At 37.2% G+C, this 17620-nt stretch overlaps 1 protein-coding gene across 5 annotated transcripts in view; it reads left to right on the forward strand.

Moving 5' to 3' along the window:
- Window positions 1-17620, forward strand: part of CARMIL1 (capping protein regulator and myosin 1 linker 1) — a 342321-nt gene that overhangs the window by 215662 nt on the left and 109039 nt on the right. For all 5 annotated transcript variants that reach the window (XM_073005696.1, XM_007973527.3, XM_073005695.1 and 2 more), the window contains exons 17-20: window positions 3529-3598; window positions 13313-13394; window positions 14161-14260; window positions 14362-14416. In XM_073005696.1, coding sequence (XP_072861797.1) covers window positions 3529-3598; window positions 13313-13394; window positions 14161-14260; window positions 14362-14416 — 307 coding nt within the window. The remainder of the gene's footprint in view (window positions 1-3528; window positions 3599-13312; window positions 13395-14160; window positions 14261-14361; window positions 14417-17620) is intronic.

Genomic DNA, 17620 nt, shown 5'->3' on the forward strand with positions numbered 1-17620 from the left:
ATCATATTCTAAAGTTCCATTATAATCATACTCATTTACATATTCATTCAAGTAATACTGAGCACCTACAATGTGCTGGACACTGGATGGCAGAGTAGGAAGCAAAACCAGAGAGGGTCCTTGTCCTGGTAATGTATCAGCAGGAAATTAGCATATTCAAATAGTTTTCTATTTTTAATTCTTTCAATCTTGTTGACTTTTGTATAATATAGAGTAACATTTTATTGGTTAGTGTAACTGATTTTGTGGAATGTTTCACTTTGCAACAAGGCTGGACTTAATGTACTTTGTTGCACATATATACCTGTAAATGTTGTACTTCAGAGATATTTTGTTAACTGTTAAATCTTGGACCTGATGTTATTGGTGTGAATGTTTGATAATGTTAAGTCAGTAGTCTCTTCAGCTCTGTGTTTTAATCAGTAAAAATTTTAATATGGGGAGAAAACCTTCATGGCTGAAGATTATGTAAATAAAATTCCACATACACATTTAATGTGATATAATTATTTGAAAAGAACACAAAACTGAAGTTCTCAGGTTTATATGTGAGAGGGTGAGGATGGAAAGGAATTTGCACAGTACTACCCTAAACTAGACACTGCGCTGGGTGCTTACATATGGCCTGTCACCTTTAATGTTGATGACAGTGATGAGAAGTTGGTATCATTATCCCTATTTTACAGCTGAGGATATTGAGGCTCAGAGAAGCTAAGTAATTTGCCCCAAATCACTATTGGAGATTGGGTTTCCTGAGGAGCCAACTTTGAGATGGAGATTAGCAAGTAGGATATTTATAAGGACATTCTCTTGGGATGGCCATCGGTGAAGAGGGATCGGAGAGAAAGCAGGATCAGACAGAAGGGAGAAGTTGCATTGGGAGGCTCTTCCAGTAAAGAGGAAGAACCCAGAGTGGGTTCTGGGAGGTGCCTAGCAGTGTCCGCTGCTCTCAACCAGCTGTCATGGGCTCAGCAGTGTTCCCTACCTCATTCCGCCTTCAACTGCACCAAGAGGGGCAGAAATCCTTGTTTCTCTAAGGGTTTGGAATTAGTAGCAGTGAGAGAATAAGCTAAAACAACACAATTACTTTTGAGAGAACGCTTTAAGTTTGGACATAACAATATTTTCCCCCACAAGTTTCCCACTTAATTTGAGATTCTTTTACAAGCAAATTGGGGAAGTGGAGTGTCTTGCGGGGGGTGGAGGTGGGAAGCAAGACAAAGAATATGACTGCTTACTTTATTGTTGCGATTTTCCTTTGAGGCCTTTTTTGGTCCATGTTAATGTATTTCAAGGGGGGTTAGAGAACATGGTGACGTTGTTCCTTGGTGTTTTCTAAAATTGCTAGAATAGTCTGGTCCATGTGTGTCACAAGGATGTTCGTTGCTCCAGCATCACTCAGAGTGCAGTGTGAGTTCCTGCTTACTGCTCATTCTTGGTCTTTCGTTTTCCCTCCCTCAAGTCTTTCTTCCTGGACATCCCCTTTCTCCCTGCCATGTGGCACCCCTTCTCTTTGACCCCATCTCTCTGGCTGAGTATTTTTTATAAACCTGTTGAATGTGCTACCCTGAAATTATAACTAGTGCCACTGATCTAGAGCTGGAAGAATTAAATTCAAATTATTCTCTTAAGCAATTTTGCAATAGTGATTGGGGATCTAGAAGATGATTGTTAAGGCAATTTTGCCATCATTAGGTTAAAATAAACATCATATTTTGCTATAGAATTTTTCCCCGGTGCCCAGTATGCTTTATTGTATTTATTCTTTTATGTTACTAGGGACAGTTTCTATGGGTTATTTATTTTTACTAGTCTCATGAGTTGTTGCCTCCTAATCATTGGCCTTCTGTAGTTAAATGCCTTAAAGCATATCATTTGTTTTCTTGGCCTTAATTCACATGTGAGAAAAGTAGGAAGTATTTTCCTTCCATCTAAGCATCATAAAAATACAATGTTGAAATATGTGTCTAAGTCCTAGAAACTCAGCATATATTGGAAATAAAAGGGGCCTCTTTGGTAATATCCTAACTCTCTCATTTTACTGATGAGAACTTAAGACACACACAAAAAGTGATGTGCTTAAGGTCATTCAACCAGTAGCTGCTGAGCTGGGACATGAGGACTGGCCTTTTGGTTTTTAGCCTCCAGCACTTTCAGTGACTCAATACTGCCCCCATGAAAGAAAGGGCACAGAAGTAATTTTTAGGAAGAGAGAAGCAATTTAATAACTGTTTGAACAAGTACATAGATGAGATATACCCAGCCTTTCTCATAGGACAGTGTTTTAGAATAAGGGACTAGTGAACTGAATTTAAAAAGTGAAAAGGAAAGCACTTACTTCCAGCTTCCCAACAGGGTCAGGGAGTGGGAGGAGGTGGGTTTTCATAGCTGGAGGCAGCCAAGCCCCTGTGTGTTCCATGCCACTGCTGGGTTCTCTTTTAGTAGTAGATAAAGCCAGAGAATCACTAGAAAAGAAAATCTCAGAGACTTGGGCATAAAATAATTCCCTACCTTCCCACCTCATCCTTACCCTAGGGTATTTTTGGGGTATGCTGAGTAGAGGTCCTTTTCCTGGCAACATGGAAAACAGGTAGTCACCCCCAGTTAATAAATACCTGGGTTCCACTCTTCTAGTACTTACCACTGGCAGCCTTGTGTTAGAGTTACTGGCATACCTATCTGTTTTCCTTGTTTGAGAGCAGGAACCATCTTATGCTCATCTCTGTCTTTTTCACAAAGTCTGATTTAGGGTCTTCTGTCCACTTAGTATAATTTAGTGGTTGTGTGTGCATGTCTGAATTTTCTGTTTCAAGCTTGCTTGATGGTGTGGGATTTTATAGGACTGACTTGTCAGAGTGGATCCAAGTGATTAGTCTAATCTCCTCAATTTGCAGATGAGAAAATTCCTTTTCAGAGCAGTGATACACGATTTGTCCCAGCTCAGCAGGTAGTTGGACAGGCAGGATCCTGGACTCCGATTCAAGACATGTGCCTTGTCTTATACCCTTGCCCACCCGGTACTGTAGGTCATTTAATAAACTCATCTAGATGTAATTTCACATCCTGGTATACTATGGAGCCTGACTTCCTCACTTACATGTTCCTTAGGGAAAACTAGCTTTACTTTGCAACTCTAATAACAATTGCTTAATAATATTCTAAACATTATTAAAGCTCTTCTCAAGCAGATGCAGGTGGGAATTTATCTGTGATGAGCACAATTTAATTTCAATATGCAATTAGGTGTGCTGTTGGTTTATTTGCATAGGAATAGCAATCCTGCCAGGTTTTACATTTATGATGGGCTCACTGCCTGTCAGGCAAAAGAATGCTGCAGAGTCAGTCTTTCACTGTTGTTGTGAGGCAGAAATGCAGTTGGCATTTTAAAAAGTAAGAGGGTGCTTGGTGCTTGACCTGTGATTCAGAAAAGGCAATCTTCTTTCTCTAGGCTTTATTCAGTGTGCTTACATTTTTTCTTTTGGGCAATGTGTGGAATGTGTATCTAATATATGTGTTTCCTCCCCTCAGAGCACTGTTATTGGGCCTGGCTTGTAATCATAACTTGAAGGGGGTTTCTCTGGATCTCAGCAACTGTGAGGTAAGAACACCCTTAGATTGTATACTGGAATAGATAATAGCCTCAACCGCTTTGTCTTTTTCCTGGATAAAATGTGATAGATAGTGTGATTCCACAGGGTGTAAATGAAGCAGAAAAATACATTATACAAGTTTATAACGTTCTGTACTTTGCAAGTTTCTCGTACAGACAGCCACAGAATACCATTTAGAAAACTTTCAAGTATGGTTTTAATGACTTGGGTTTTGTTGTTGTTGTTGTTGTTCCATTCTTGGTGCCGGATGGCTGAGTATTTTATGATGAAGCCTTGAGATATAAAACCATAGACTTGCTTTGCCATCATGAAAATGAAACATGCAGCATTTGTTGCAGGGGATAAATGTGTATAACTTAACTTGGATTTTGTAGAGCGTGAAAGAGAATGGCTGTCTTATTAATTTTACTTTGTAATATCTTGATTTAAAACAAGAAAATTAACATACCTCTAGAAAGTATAGCAATTTCTAACACTTCCTATCAAAGAGCTCATAGAGAATTGAGACTAAAGTGTCTATATTTTACAGGACGCCTAAACTTTTACTATCTTTGAAACTTTTACTTTGTGTGACTAGTAAGAAGATACCCAGATACAAACTATATGGCCTGTTCAGAGCCTGACTTAACGTGTCAAACTTTACCACTTCTTCCCAGGAAAGGAGATAGAAGTCTCCTTATTCCTATTCCCGGGCCTTTACACTCACTGTTCTCTCTTCCCCAGCACTCCTACCATGTCCCTCTTCCTCCACCTCCCCAAGACCTCCCTCTCTTTGAGGAATTAACTCACGTGCAGTCTCCTGCATACGTGCATCAGCCTCCTAGGCTATGCAATCCTGGATGAATTGGTTAATATCACTAAGTCTCAATTTCTGTGCCTGCAAAATGGAGATAATAGTACCTCTCCCAAGGGGTTGTTATGAAGTTTAAAGGGGCTCTTTTTGAAAAGTGCTTCTTAGGGTATCTGGTACGCAGAAAAGTTGTTTGCTCTTGCTGGTTTCCTATCTGTCTGCCAAATTTCTTTCCTGCCTGCTTCAGCTGTTTGTGATCTTGATCTTTTCTAATTATCTAACCCTTAATGATAATAGCATGCACTTGGACGCTAAAGCGCCCGTCGTACCTTGCATAGATATTAAATTAACTCCTGTATGCTTGGATGTAACTTTCTGGAGGGCAGTATATATGTCATACTGTATTTTGTATTTCCCCTATCTCCTAGCAAAATGCCAGGCACCAAGCCAATACTAAATATTGAATAAAATTAATGCTTTGCCTCTATGAAAATTCTAGACATGGACAAGTCTGAATTTGTACCATATAAATTGTTAGTGTAGTATTTTTCATTAGTTTCAAACTGGAGTGAACACCAATTATGTGATTTAACAGTCTTATTGTTTTGAAAAAAGAAAAGCAAAAAACAATACAGAAAGACATATTGTTAAAAAAAAAAAAAAAAAAAACCCAGACAATAGAACCCTAAAAAAACTAACCTTACATTGTGGAATTTTCATATGCACATTAATTATCTTTCGTTTGTAAAAATAGACTATAGTAGAAACCAAATCTGGTAATATTAATTAATTATTTATTTGCCAGCAGTTTACTGAGGGGCATGCCAATAGTAATTTTATTTTTTATTTTATTTTATTTTATTTTAGAGACGGAGTCTCCCTCTGTCACCCAGGCTGGAGTGCTGTGGCACAATCTCGGCTCACTGCAAGCTCCACCTCCCAGGTTCATGCCATTCTCCTACCTCAGCCTCCCGAGTAGCTGGGACTACAGGTTCCCGCCACTGTGCCCAGCTAATATTTTGTATTTTTAGTAGAGACAGGGTTTCACCATGGTCTCGATCTCCTGACCTCATGATTCTCCCGCCTCGGCCTCCCAAAGTACTGGGATTACAGGCATGAGCCACCGTGCCTGGCCAGTAATTTTATTTTTAATTGGGGGAGGAGTAAGAGATGAAGCCAGTGGGATAGGTTATTCCGTAATAAAAAAAAAAGAAAGAAAGAAAGAAAAAAAAACAGGCCAGGCACAGTGACTCATGTCTGTAGTTCCAGCGCTTTAGGAGGCCAAGGCAGGTGGACCACGAGGTCAGGAGTTCAAGACCAGCCTGGCCGAGATGGTGAAACCCTGTCTCTACTAAATATATAAAAATTAGCTGGCAGTGGTGGCAGGCTCGTGTAATCCCAGCTACTCAGGAGGTTGAGGCAGAGAATTGCTTGAACCTGGGAGGCGGAGGTTGCAGTGAGCTGATATTATACCACTGCACTCCAGCCTGGGCGACAGAGTGAGACTCTGTCTCAAAAAAACAAAAAAGCAAGTTGGTGTAAACTTTACTGCTCTGTTAGATCAAACTACTAAATTAACAATAACTTCTAATGTGGTTTTACAGTCCTGATTAAATATCGTGACTGCCAGCAGTCTAACATCTTTTATTCAGTTCTGTGATAAAACTGAGATGGTTCCTTAATTATAGGTAAACTGAGGTCAAAAGAGGTGTAAATAATTTAACTACCAATGGCAGACCCATGATGAAAATACTGTCCTGATTCTCTGTTGCTAATAGTTATATCGATAGTGATAATTATTAGACTACTAAGTATGGTTAGGTATTTTCTTCTCAAATAAATTGATAGGGGCCATGTTCCCAAAGATTGCTATATACCTTGTTCCTTAAACTCCTTTGTGATCTATTGAGAATAACTTTCAGATAGTTATAGTAGAAGAACTGTATAAAACTGATATTTTGCATGTCAAAAATTGCAGACTATTGGCAGTTTTGTAAAGTTCAACCTAATTGCTAGTAGACTTTATCTTTTATAATTTTTTTTTTAATGAAGGCAAGAATTCAGGTCAAATGGTTAATCTCTGATGATGGGATTGAACAGTATTGTTATGATAATTCCAACTTCATTTTGGCCTTTCACTTATGCATTATATGATAAATTGATACTACTGATATGAGGAAGTCTTAAAAGTATTGTAGTACCATGTTCTCCCCACTTACAACTTGAATCACAATACTGGCGACCACATTTATAAAGTCAGATGTTATGTTGATGCTCATGAAAGTTGGTAAAACACAAAATTATTTTTCTAAACTATGTCATAGTATTTTATCACATTTTGTTTCTTAGGCTTAGATGTCCACATTTAAGTAGATTTCAGTTTACTTCTCTTGATGATATAATAAATCTCCCCCCAAAAGTGTTTGGATTTCCAATATAATTCATGCTGGAATGCTTGACACTTTGAGTGTTAACTGTTTGAGTCTTTAATCATCTGTATTTGATATTGCAGAGTTTATGTAATCCTCTTAGAAGCTCTTTCTATCACAGAAGTTTAAAATCATGAATATGTATATTTTCTTTCTGCCTGTTCTCTATTTAACTACAAACCCTCTCCACTCTTAGCATACCAGTCAAAATCACAGCAGCTTCAGCCCTTGACTTTTCCCGATGATCATATAAATCTAGTCTTAAAATCTAAAAGGTGGTGAGAAATGAAATTTCTCCTTGATAACATTGTCATCTTGGGAAGTTACTTTTCTGAGGATGACTTACTCAGGCTGAGGGGCTGGCAGACCTGGGACAAGTCAAGGTCCAGAGCGTTCAGCTGGCAGGTGTTGATCATCCTGCTGGGGTTGGGGGAGGAGGTGGGGAGGGCCAGGGGTTGGGGGGATGGAGACAGATAGGGAGGGTTTGTCCTGCAGTCCTGCAGTCCTGCAGTTTCATTTTTTTTTTTTTTTTTTGAGATGGAGTTTCGCTCTGTCGCCCCAGCTGGAGTGCAGTGGCGTGATCTCAGCTCACTGCAACCTCCACCTCCCAGGTTCACACCATTCTCCTGCCTCAGCCTCCTGAGTAGCTGGGACTACAGGCATCTGCTACCACACCCAGCTAATTTTTTGTATATTTAGTAGAGATGGGGTTTCACTGTGTTAGCCAGGATGGCCTCGATCTCCTGACCTCGTGATCCACCCGCCTCGGGCTCCCAAAGTGCTGGGATTACAGGCGTGAGCCACCGCGCCTGGCTACTGTAAAGAATTTTTGACCCAGATTTATTTCTTCTCCTGGTAGGGGGAATAAATCCAGTGATGGATTTTAAAATCAGATTAGTATGAGTGTTATAGAGGATAAATGATGGTAAAATATGGTAGTTGAGATTATTGGGAGGAAAGGGAAAATAGTCTTAAAGTAGGAAGTAGAAGTGTTTGGACAGGGAGCTTAGAATAACTTAAGCAAATTATTTTTGATTTTGCCATATGCTGGTTCCTTTACTGTTCATTCTCACCTTTCCTAATAAGTTGGCTTGTAGTTCTCAGGGTATTCTTTATTCTCCTGAAATAGGCATTTCACACTCATTAATTTGAATGAGAGAGGAGACTTACACTTCATGCTATTAAAAAAAAAAGTGCTCTGTGGGTATTTAGAACGTATGGAATTGCTTTCTTACAATACAAACATCATTGTTATTTGGAAAATTAAATCTAAAATGTTGGTCTATAGTCTTTTGGATCTGTGATAACTAAGGTAATAAGCACTGAAATTAACCTTACATTTTCAGGTAACTTCTATACTTACAGGAAAAAACTTCTATGTTCCTTAAGGCATTTTGCATTAATGATATCATCACCTCTGTTTCTTTCCCTTGGTCTTTTAGTATGGAAAAGGAGTCTGTCTTGTATGTGAAAATGACTCAAAGTAGTTATGGGAGGCAAAAGAGTGAGCCAAGGGTGAGCACTTTGGAATCAAAAGGCCCCCTTTGAAACATGGCTCACTTACTTGGCTTATTAGGTGACTCACCTTCTTTCAGCCTTTGTTGCTCATCTATTGAATGGAAATAATGGTTTTCAAGGCTAGCGTCTGGCACAACGTCACTACGCCAGGCCAGCATATGTGAGCCATCATCTAGGGTGTAAAAGGTTTGCGATGGAGGAGCTTTATTTGGAATGTCAGAATTGGTATCATAGGTCAGTATTGCCCTTCTAAATATTTTTATTTAGCAGCTTTATGAATATTCAATCTTTACCAAAAAATTTTTGGGAATTGCCTTCAAAGCTGTTTTATATCTTTCAATAAGGATTACTCTCATCAGCTTATTGGTGAGACAGATTCTTCTTGAAACCTGATTTTTTTGACACAAGACAGTATTATACTTCATGGCCAGATTAGCTTCAGGATGGCCTGTGGCTGATCCTTATTCATTCTCAAAGGGTTAGGATTTAGTGTCGGTACGGATGTTCAGAGAAATGTGTGTATTCCATTGCCCTCTAGGTTAGTTCTGAAGAGCTTCAAAACCATTTTATATGGCAGTAGTGATATTGTCATTCATGAGTATTCTTCCCATGTACCCAAGTATCTGAAGAGAGGCCATGGATCTATGCATTCTTTTGTTTTTTTTAATTGAGACGAAGTCTTGCTCTGTCACCCAGGCTGGAGTGCAGTGGTGCAATCTTGGCTCACTGCAACCTGCACCTCTAGGGTTCAAGCTATTCTCCTGCCTCAGCCTCCTAAGTAGCTGGGATTACAGGCGTATGCCACTGTGTCCGGCTAATTTTTGTATTATTAGTAGAGATAGGGTTTCACCATGTTGGCCAGGCTGGTCCCAAATTCCTGACCTCTAGTAATCTACCTACCTCGGCCTCCCAAAGTGCTGGAATTACAGGTGTGAGCCACTGTGCCTGGCCATGTGCATTCTTGTATGTTTAAAAATCTTATAACTTCATGTTTATACATTAAGAGAAGAATTGGTAAATGATGGGACTAAATTCTTCAAACTTAATCTCCTTCCAAATGAGAGACAAAAATCTCTAATACTTCAGAGAAGATGCAAAGGGCAATTAATTATAGTTGTGGCTTATTTGCAGGCCTGGGTGTGGGAGTTAGTTTCTTGAAGTGGAAACTTTTCTGAAGATGATCCTACAGTTTATTGCAATTCATGATGAGTAGAAAAAAGAACATCAAATACTGAAATTTGTAATGAGTTTTGCAGCAATTGAATAGAAACTTTTACAGTTTCATTCCATTTGATAATCATTCAACCAACCTTGAGGCAAGCATCATTGTAGTTCCCCTCACCTATCACTTCCCTGTTAGGCCAGGTATGGAGTGCAGGATTGCAAATGTTTCACGTGACAGGATGCATATATGAAAAAAAATGAATATCTGCACCTATTTGCACCTTGAAAATGACTGTATTTGCCTGAGCATGGTGGCTCACGCCTGTCATGCCAGCACTTTGGGAGGCCAAGGCAGGCAGATCACTTGAGGTCAGGAGTTCAGGACCAGCCTGGCTAACATGGTCAAACCCGTCTCTACTAAAAATACAAAAATTAACTAGGCATGGTGGTGCACGCCTATAATCCTAGCTACTTGGGAGGCTGAGGCAAGAGAATTGCTTGAACCTAGGAGGTAGAGGTTGCAGGGAGTCGAGATTGTGCCATTGCACTCCAGCCTGGGAGACAGACTGTCTCGAACAAACAAACAAACAAAAAAGAAAACAACTGTATTTATATACATCCTTATTAGGTACTAGATTGTTATTTGGCATCAAATCCTGCTAGAAAGTGGGCATTATTAACTGGATGTTGTCTAATCATTTTTTCTGTCCTTGGAGAAACCTACACCATTCAGTTTTATGTATGAAAATTTCCCAGGATAAAAATTAATTTAAAAAAATTACTATTGGAACCCCTATGAAAGAATAGTAGATAATTTGGGGGTCATTTTATATTTTTGCCGTATCTTTTTAAATGATAAATGATATTAAGGAAGGAAAGTAAATTATTGAAAGTTCCTTCTAGATTTTAATTTTCCTTGCTGCCCTTATCCCCATTATGGATATTTGAGTGTTTGATACTACTTTTTCCTTAGAATTATGAGTAAGATCAGAAATGTTCCACTTTCCTTGAGTGAGAGGATACTACTCTCTTGAAAGAAATGTGATTTTATTTTTAACAGTTCAGAAAGTGTTCGTCATTTTAGTCACATTTACTTCTCTTTGATCTTGCTTTCTTTTAAATAATGCTAGTGTGTGGGATCCAAATAAGGGTAATTTAAAAACCAGTTTTACATGCACACATGCAGACAGCCTCTAATTATGCAAATTCATTTAAAAGGATTTTCATTTACAGTAATGAAAAAGCTTTTACTGTTTTGGGAAAGCTTTAGCTTTTGGAGAATTTTAGACATTTAATAACCTGTGACTTAAATTGAATGTTCTTGGTAACTGAAGCACAGTTATTTTTGTATCTAAATTTTTGTTTTGGGAGCAAATTTTAGTTAGAAGTATTTTTCCTGACTCTTTGCTTTTTTACATTTTGTATTGATAGAGACTTTAGCTTCTCCTTTATTCTTGTTCTGCATACTGCTGATAATGTTTTCTGTTTTTTCTCCTTGGGCTTTCATTAGCTTGGCCATTGTGTAAGTACTTTATGAATCAATTAGAATATATTGATACATTTTATTATTTTTTAAGTATTGGAAAATGTGTTTTATGTGTATATGCTGCAAATATCAGTAAGGAGTATGTATAAGCAAAGTTAAACCTTTAAATGTTATCTATATTTTCTATTTCTATAAATGGAATATTTTTACTATACTTTACAATGATAGAACATAGACATTTTCTAACAGAAATTTTATTTCTCAACAAGTAAATAACTCTCAGCAAATATGAAATTGTAAAGACTTTCGCATTTACACTTACCTTCTCAAAAGCGTACTTTTTTCTTGCTCTAAAAATCAAATTGTTTTTGGAGAAGTGTTTACTTAAATTAGTTCTTGTTTTAGCTTTGACATAATGTATGTACACATTTAATTCTTCAAGTTTATACAAGCTGTGACCAAGAGCCATGCTTTTCAGAACTATCTGTAGTAAATAAATTTTTATGTTTTTTAAACTTCCAATCTATCATAAACCAATTCATTTATAAAATATAATAATAAAATACAAGAAAGATTTAGAAAGATGTGAGATATGCAAGCCCCCAATTTTTATGATTAGATACAACAGACCTAAAATGTTTACTACTAAGGTTTCTAAAAATTTTTACACTCAATTTCTGTACTTATTCATCTCAGATTTTGAGTAGCAAGGTGCTGGGGAAGATGTACAGGTGTCATGATGAGACAGGCCTGATGGGGCATTTGGGTAAGCTGGAGAGCTCCTGACAAAACAAGCAGGTGTAGTGAAATGGGCCTGCCACTCATTCCTGACAATAGCTTCACACACAGGTTAGAAGCCCTTCAGCTGTGAAGTCGGTTTTGGTTTCCCTGAAGTATGTAAACCAGTCTCTTGGAGAGGTCTGCCTCTCTGCAATACTCTACTTCAGAGCTCACCTTAGAGCAATCTGTCACCTTAAAAAGTAGAAATGGTGAGATGCGGTGGCACATGCCTATAATTCCAGCTACTTGGGAGACTGAGGTGGGAGGATTGTTTGAACCCAGGAGTTCAAGACCAACCTGAGCAACACAGTGAGATACTGTCACAGAAAAGTAGGAATGGCTGAATGTAAACATCCCCACTGAAATTCTTCTGAATAGAGAGCATTCTCAAAGATCTGTGCAGAACTCTCTGCTTACCATACAAAAAGCCAGAGAAGTTGGCAAGTTCTGATCCAAGGAACCAGCAAAATATTGCATCCAAAATAGGGAAATGAGGATTCTTCTGATTCTTACATCAAAACCTAGACATGTGGAAAATAGCACCTTGTATTGTAAATTTGTTGTCAAAATTTTTTAAATTTTAATTTTCCTACATGAGTAAAGGACTTGCCATGTTCCTTGGTTCACAGGTTTCCAATAAATGATAGTTTGTTTTTCCTCATTAGATAATAAGTTTACTGAGCAAAAGGGCCACAGCTTAGGGAACTTTGCATCCTTCACAGTGTCTTACACAGAGTAGGAACTCAACAAATATTGCTGAATGGAAAATACAAAGATATTATGACTCCTGTAAAATATGCTTTGGTTTCATAGAAAAAGATGAAAAGTGCTGTATTGGGTTTTTCAGGTTGTTTTTCTCTTTTAAATAAAATTGCAAATGAGGTGAGAATAGTCATTTGCACTTAGTTTTGCTCTAAAATAATCATCATAATGATATTTTATATTAATTCAACATTTTTCCCTCCATGACTCGAAGCATTTCTACAAATCATTTTGCAATCATCTTTAGTTAGCTAATTATTAGTGAGAACTCACACTTGTTTCTTAGAACAGGTAGGGATGGGTCCTTCCTGAAATGTTTGACAATCAAAGTAAGTCTTTATTGTCTCCTTTGGTTGGGTGGAGAGTTTATACCTTGGAATCAGTAACAGTCAAATAAAACAGTAACTTTCTCATGTATAAAATGAATTTATTAGATTTCCAAAAGTCAGAAATGAAGAAGTTCTTCCGGGTTGACACTGCTTTGCTATTATAGTGGCCTGGGTGGTAGTCATCTTGTTTCTCTTTTGCTTTTTCTAATGGTTTTAGGATTTAATGTGGGATCACGTGGCACAGGAAACAGCAGCAGTGGCTAGTGATCGGCTCTTTACCGCAGCAGTGGCTAGTAATAGGCTTCTTTGGAGTTGATAAGCTTTTACTTTTTCTTTGGTACTAAGTTTATTTTAAGACTGACTATCTCTCCTATTTTTAATATTTTGATTACACTTCCAGTAGAGTGAAGACTTTACTCTGTGTTTGGTTTGTGTTTCTCTAGCTGAGATCAGGAGGTGCTCAAGTATTAGAAGGTTGCATTGCTGAAATACACAACATCACCAGCTTAGACATCTCCGACAATGGTAAGTCAGGTATCAGAAAAGAAACGAAACTGAAATATTTTTTGAAGCAAGTTAATAAGGGGAAAATAATCTTCTACCCAAATCCAGACATACCTTAATAAAAATGTTATTTTATTTCTTAACTAATAGGGCTTTTAAATTTAACAATAGGATTTATTTGTAGAATAAAACTGTGCCAGAGTCTTACTAAGTTGATTCCGTGGCCAACTATGCAAAGTCTATGCAGTAAAACAACTCAGTTACAAAAATATCACCAGTACATTGAAAAAGGTCTGAGCCCAACTTTTTGCATTCTTGCTGATAATAAAATTGTACTCTTGTTTATTTATTCAGAAGCTTATTTCATTAGCTTCATTTCTGCTGATTGTAGTATCATGTTAGTATGAACCTGTGAAATTTGCATAGACAACTTTAACTCCACTTACCCCCTAGTGAACAGTTTGTTGGAATCTTCTCTAACAGAGTGGTGGGGAGAGATGAAACTTTCTGCCATTATTCATCCCATTTCCTGCTGACTTGGTTTAGCCACTGATTGTATAACAGATTTAGATAAGTCTTTGTAGAGAATGAGTTTATCCCTGTGAAATAATAGGACATGAAAAGAGAGCAAAGAGTGCCTTTGAAAATGAAAGATTAGAATCCCAGGCCCCTCAGGAAGGTAAAGGAAGTCATCCAACTACATGTCACCTTTGCTTAATTGTGTTCCAGCTGAGAATTAATTTATACACATGTGTTTTGATGCTTTATTTACTCTGATTCTTTCCAGGTTTAGAATCTGACCTATCTACCTTAATAGTGTGGCTCAGTAAAAACAGATCAATACAACACCTGGCGTTAGGCAAAAATTTTAATAATATGAAATCCAAGTAAGAGTTTTGAATTTTTTTATATGACAATGATGAAAATAACCAGCCTCCTGAAAGCTTTTGATTTGATTCCACTGTCCACATCTCTAAAATCTCTTTAGAAATCTGACACCTGTATTGGACAACTTAGTACAGATGATTCAAGATGAAGAATCAGTGAGTATTATGTTAAACATTTTTTACTAAAATCTTCTGTTTGTTGCCATTCTTACTGATTATTTCTACTGGATTAATTCTGAAATCCTTTCAGATAGTGTTATCAATGTGTACATTTTCCATTACTTTTTAAAAATGGAATATGCTTTAGTAGAGTTGTAGAATGTATTTAAAAACTCACTTTTTTACTTCATTCAACTCACGGTCAATTAAAGGAAGATTGTCACTAATAGAAAGAAGTATAAATTGACTCCTGGGCCTATCTTTTAATTAGCCTTACTACTTCCTAACTTTAGCTAATAATCTAATCTACAGGCATGAATTTTTACAATCTAGTTGACTTCATGACCTTATATAATGCTGAGAAATATCATATTGCTAATTTGAATTTCATCTAATAATTATGTGGCATTATACGAGACCAAGGAAGTTTTCTTCCATCTTTAATTGCTGCTTGAAGTCTAGTAGCGCTCTGTATTTTTAATTCCCTTTAGTTGCTCCTGACCAAAATTTAGTTCAGGGTAAAGAAGTTTAATTTCAAATAGTATCTTATTTTGCTGCCCTTTAAAATGGATTAGGAGAAAGAAAAGTTATTTTATGGACAAAGTAAGAAGCACTCTACCATGAATCCATTTAATTTAGAGCTGGTGTGTTACACCTTATACTTTACTGATGCTCTTTACAATTTTGTCCCTTTCCTCTCAAAGTCCTATTTGGTCACCAGACTCAGCTTTTCCAGTTCCTAAAACTCAGATCAGTTTGTATTCCTACTATGAAGAGTTATATTATTCATGTTTTGTAATAGCTGCCTTTGTAGGTCATGAGGGTGATTTTTATATTAATCATGTGGAGTATGTCACATTTTGAAAAAGTGTAATTTTCCCTTCTGAATTCATACCAGGGAATAGCAAATTCTATTACAGCTGTAAGCTGACTTTTCTGTGAAAGCTAAGAGACCAGGAGGGATGGACACTGGACACTTCCTCACTTGCCATTGCCCCCACTTCTTTGGCGGGGCTCTGAGCTGGTGGGCAGGAGAAAATTCTGTTCTGTTTCCTCTTCATTGTGCATGTAATTTTCAACCTGTGGGCTAGAAAATGAATCTCATTATTATTTAATGAATTCAGCACTTCTCCTTACCCTCATTTGCTAATAAACCTCACATTTTGTTGCTCTTATGCTGGGTTATTGAAATTAGGGATATAATTAGAATGTAATTTAGACTTCTCAGAGTTTATGCTGTTTGCTTTACATATTTAATTCGACTTTGCATCACTCTGCTTTGTCTGAGTTTCTGATTTTCCAGTATTGGCCCAGTTTTAACAGATTACGGAAGCTAATATTATGTAATTATACTTAATATTCACCCCAAAATGTTTTTTTTTCTTAACACATACTTTAAGAAAATGTATATTTTTATTAAAAGTATATAAATTTTATGTTTTGGTCATTACGTGAGGTTCTTCAAACCATCTATAATTCTGGAAGTCTGTTACTTAAAGATAATAGTTAAAATATACCTAAAACCATATTTGCAGATGATGAAGTTTGCTATATGAATGTGAATTTTGTCAAGTTAGAAGTTTGAATAGAGTGTTGCTCGTAATGCTGTACAATGAAAAGCTTTTTATGTTCCTGCCATTGAAAAGTAGATGGCTTTTTCAGAAAGCAGTTACCTTCTATTTTTTTCTACTTTTAAATCGGTAATATGCAAAAAATTTGAAATGATTAGGAGATGAGTCTTGTGATGATAAAAATTTTATCGATACTTGGTACAATTGGGATCATTTTTTGTTTTATTTATTTATGAGTTTTACCTATTAAAAAAGTAATCTCTTTGCTTTTTACATTCTGACCTGGTGTTTGTAGAGCTTGTTCTTTGACAAGCCTATGGAATACCTTATTCACCCAGTATTATACGTTATGTTCAGTTGAAAACCCTAGATGCTGGTGGATTCCAGTGTCACCTTCATCTATAGACAGTGGTTTTCAGGCTGCTGCACCCAGAGTCATGGGACAGTAACATAGAGGGGCCAAGAAGACAGGGAGTTTGTTCTGAAGTATTATACATATGAACCCATATTGTAACCAGCAGAACAGAATGTGTTTCTCCTGGGAGTGCCTGTAGCCAGGAGACAGATTCTCAGATTAAGCATGTTCAGCTATGAAAAAGAAATAGTAAGATTTCAAATAGTAATGTTACACGGAAGTACAATAAATCAAGAAGGGATGACCTTATAAATATGCATGCAATTCAGGCTGTTCCGTTCACATTAATGACTACGTATTATTTTTAAGTATTAACTGGAGTATATTAGAATTTGAATATAGTCCTGGAATTGATGCTTGATAGCTCAGAGAGTTGGCAGTTTTCCAATATTAAAGATTATTGAAATGATGAAAGATGTGATTACATCTTTTTTAAAGCATATTGTGTTTGTTTTTCTTTAAAACAGTAAGTTTCCTGAGCCTGAAGCATTTTTAGTTGTCATTTCTGCTTACCTGTATGTAGGATGTTAAGAAAATTGAAGAAACCAAGCTAAACCCACTTGAGTCTAAATGCATGCAGACTTTTTGGCCCAGGTTTTAATTGCCTTAGCACTTACCAGGCCATTTAACTTTTATAAATTTGATTCTGATTAATACAGCATTACCTTTTGATTTTTACCATAAATGTATTAACTTTGAAAGCCATGGTAAATTTGGATGATAAGGACGATAATATTGTCTCTTGGTACCAACCACATGCATAAAATAATGCTTTGTTGATATCTGAGTCTTGAAACCATCAACACCCTCATTCTGTCTCCTGTAGCCCTTTGGTAGATGAACCTCTCACAGATGTTGCTTTGGAAGTCAATGTTAAGTGGTTGAGTAGACATAGATAAACCCCAGGCTGTGTGTGGGGGCTGTCATATAGACCACTCAGGCACACCTTGAGAGCTCCAATCCCCAGGCCATTGTGGAACTTGGTCATAGATTACCGCAGAAGCTGCTTCTATCACTACTTCCTGTAATGTTGGGACTGCTTATGCAATAACCATACAATTTGTTTAGTGTGGCTAGGACAATATAGAGCACTCCACGCAACCCAGGAGACATCCAGATCTCCCAGGGAAGTCTGAGTTCTGACATTTAAAGCCACATTGGTTCAACCTGGTTAACCTGGAATTCTTACCCCACTTCAGTAAGTTATGGCTGAAA

The sequence above is a fragment of the Chlorocebus sabaeus genome, chromosome 17, assembly GCF_047675955.1.
Source record: "Chlorocebus sabaeus isolate Y175 chromosome 17, mChlSab1.0.hap1, whole genome shotgun sequence".
In the NCBI taxonomy this organism is placed as follows: Eukaryota; Metazoa; Chordata; class Mammalia; order Primates; family Cercopithecidae; genus Chlorocebus; species Chlorocebus sabaeus.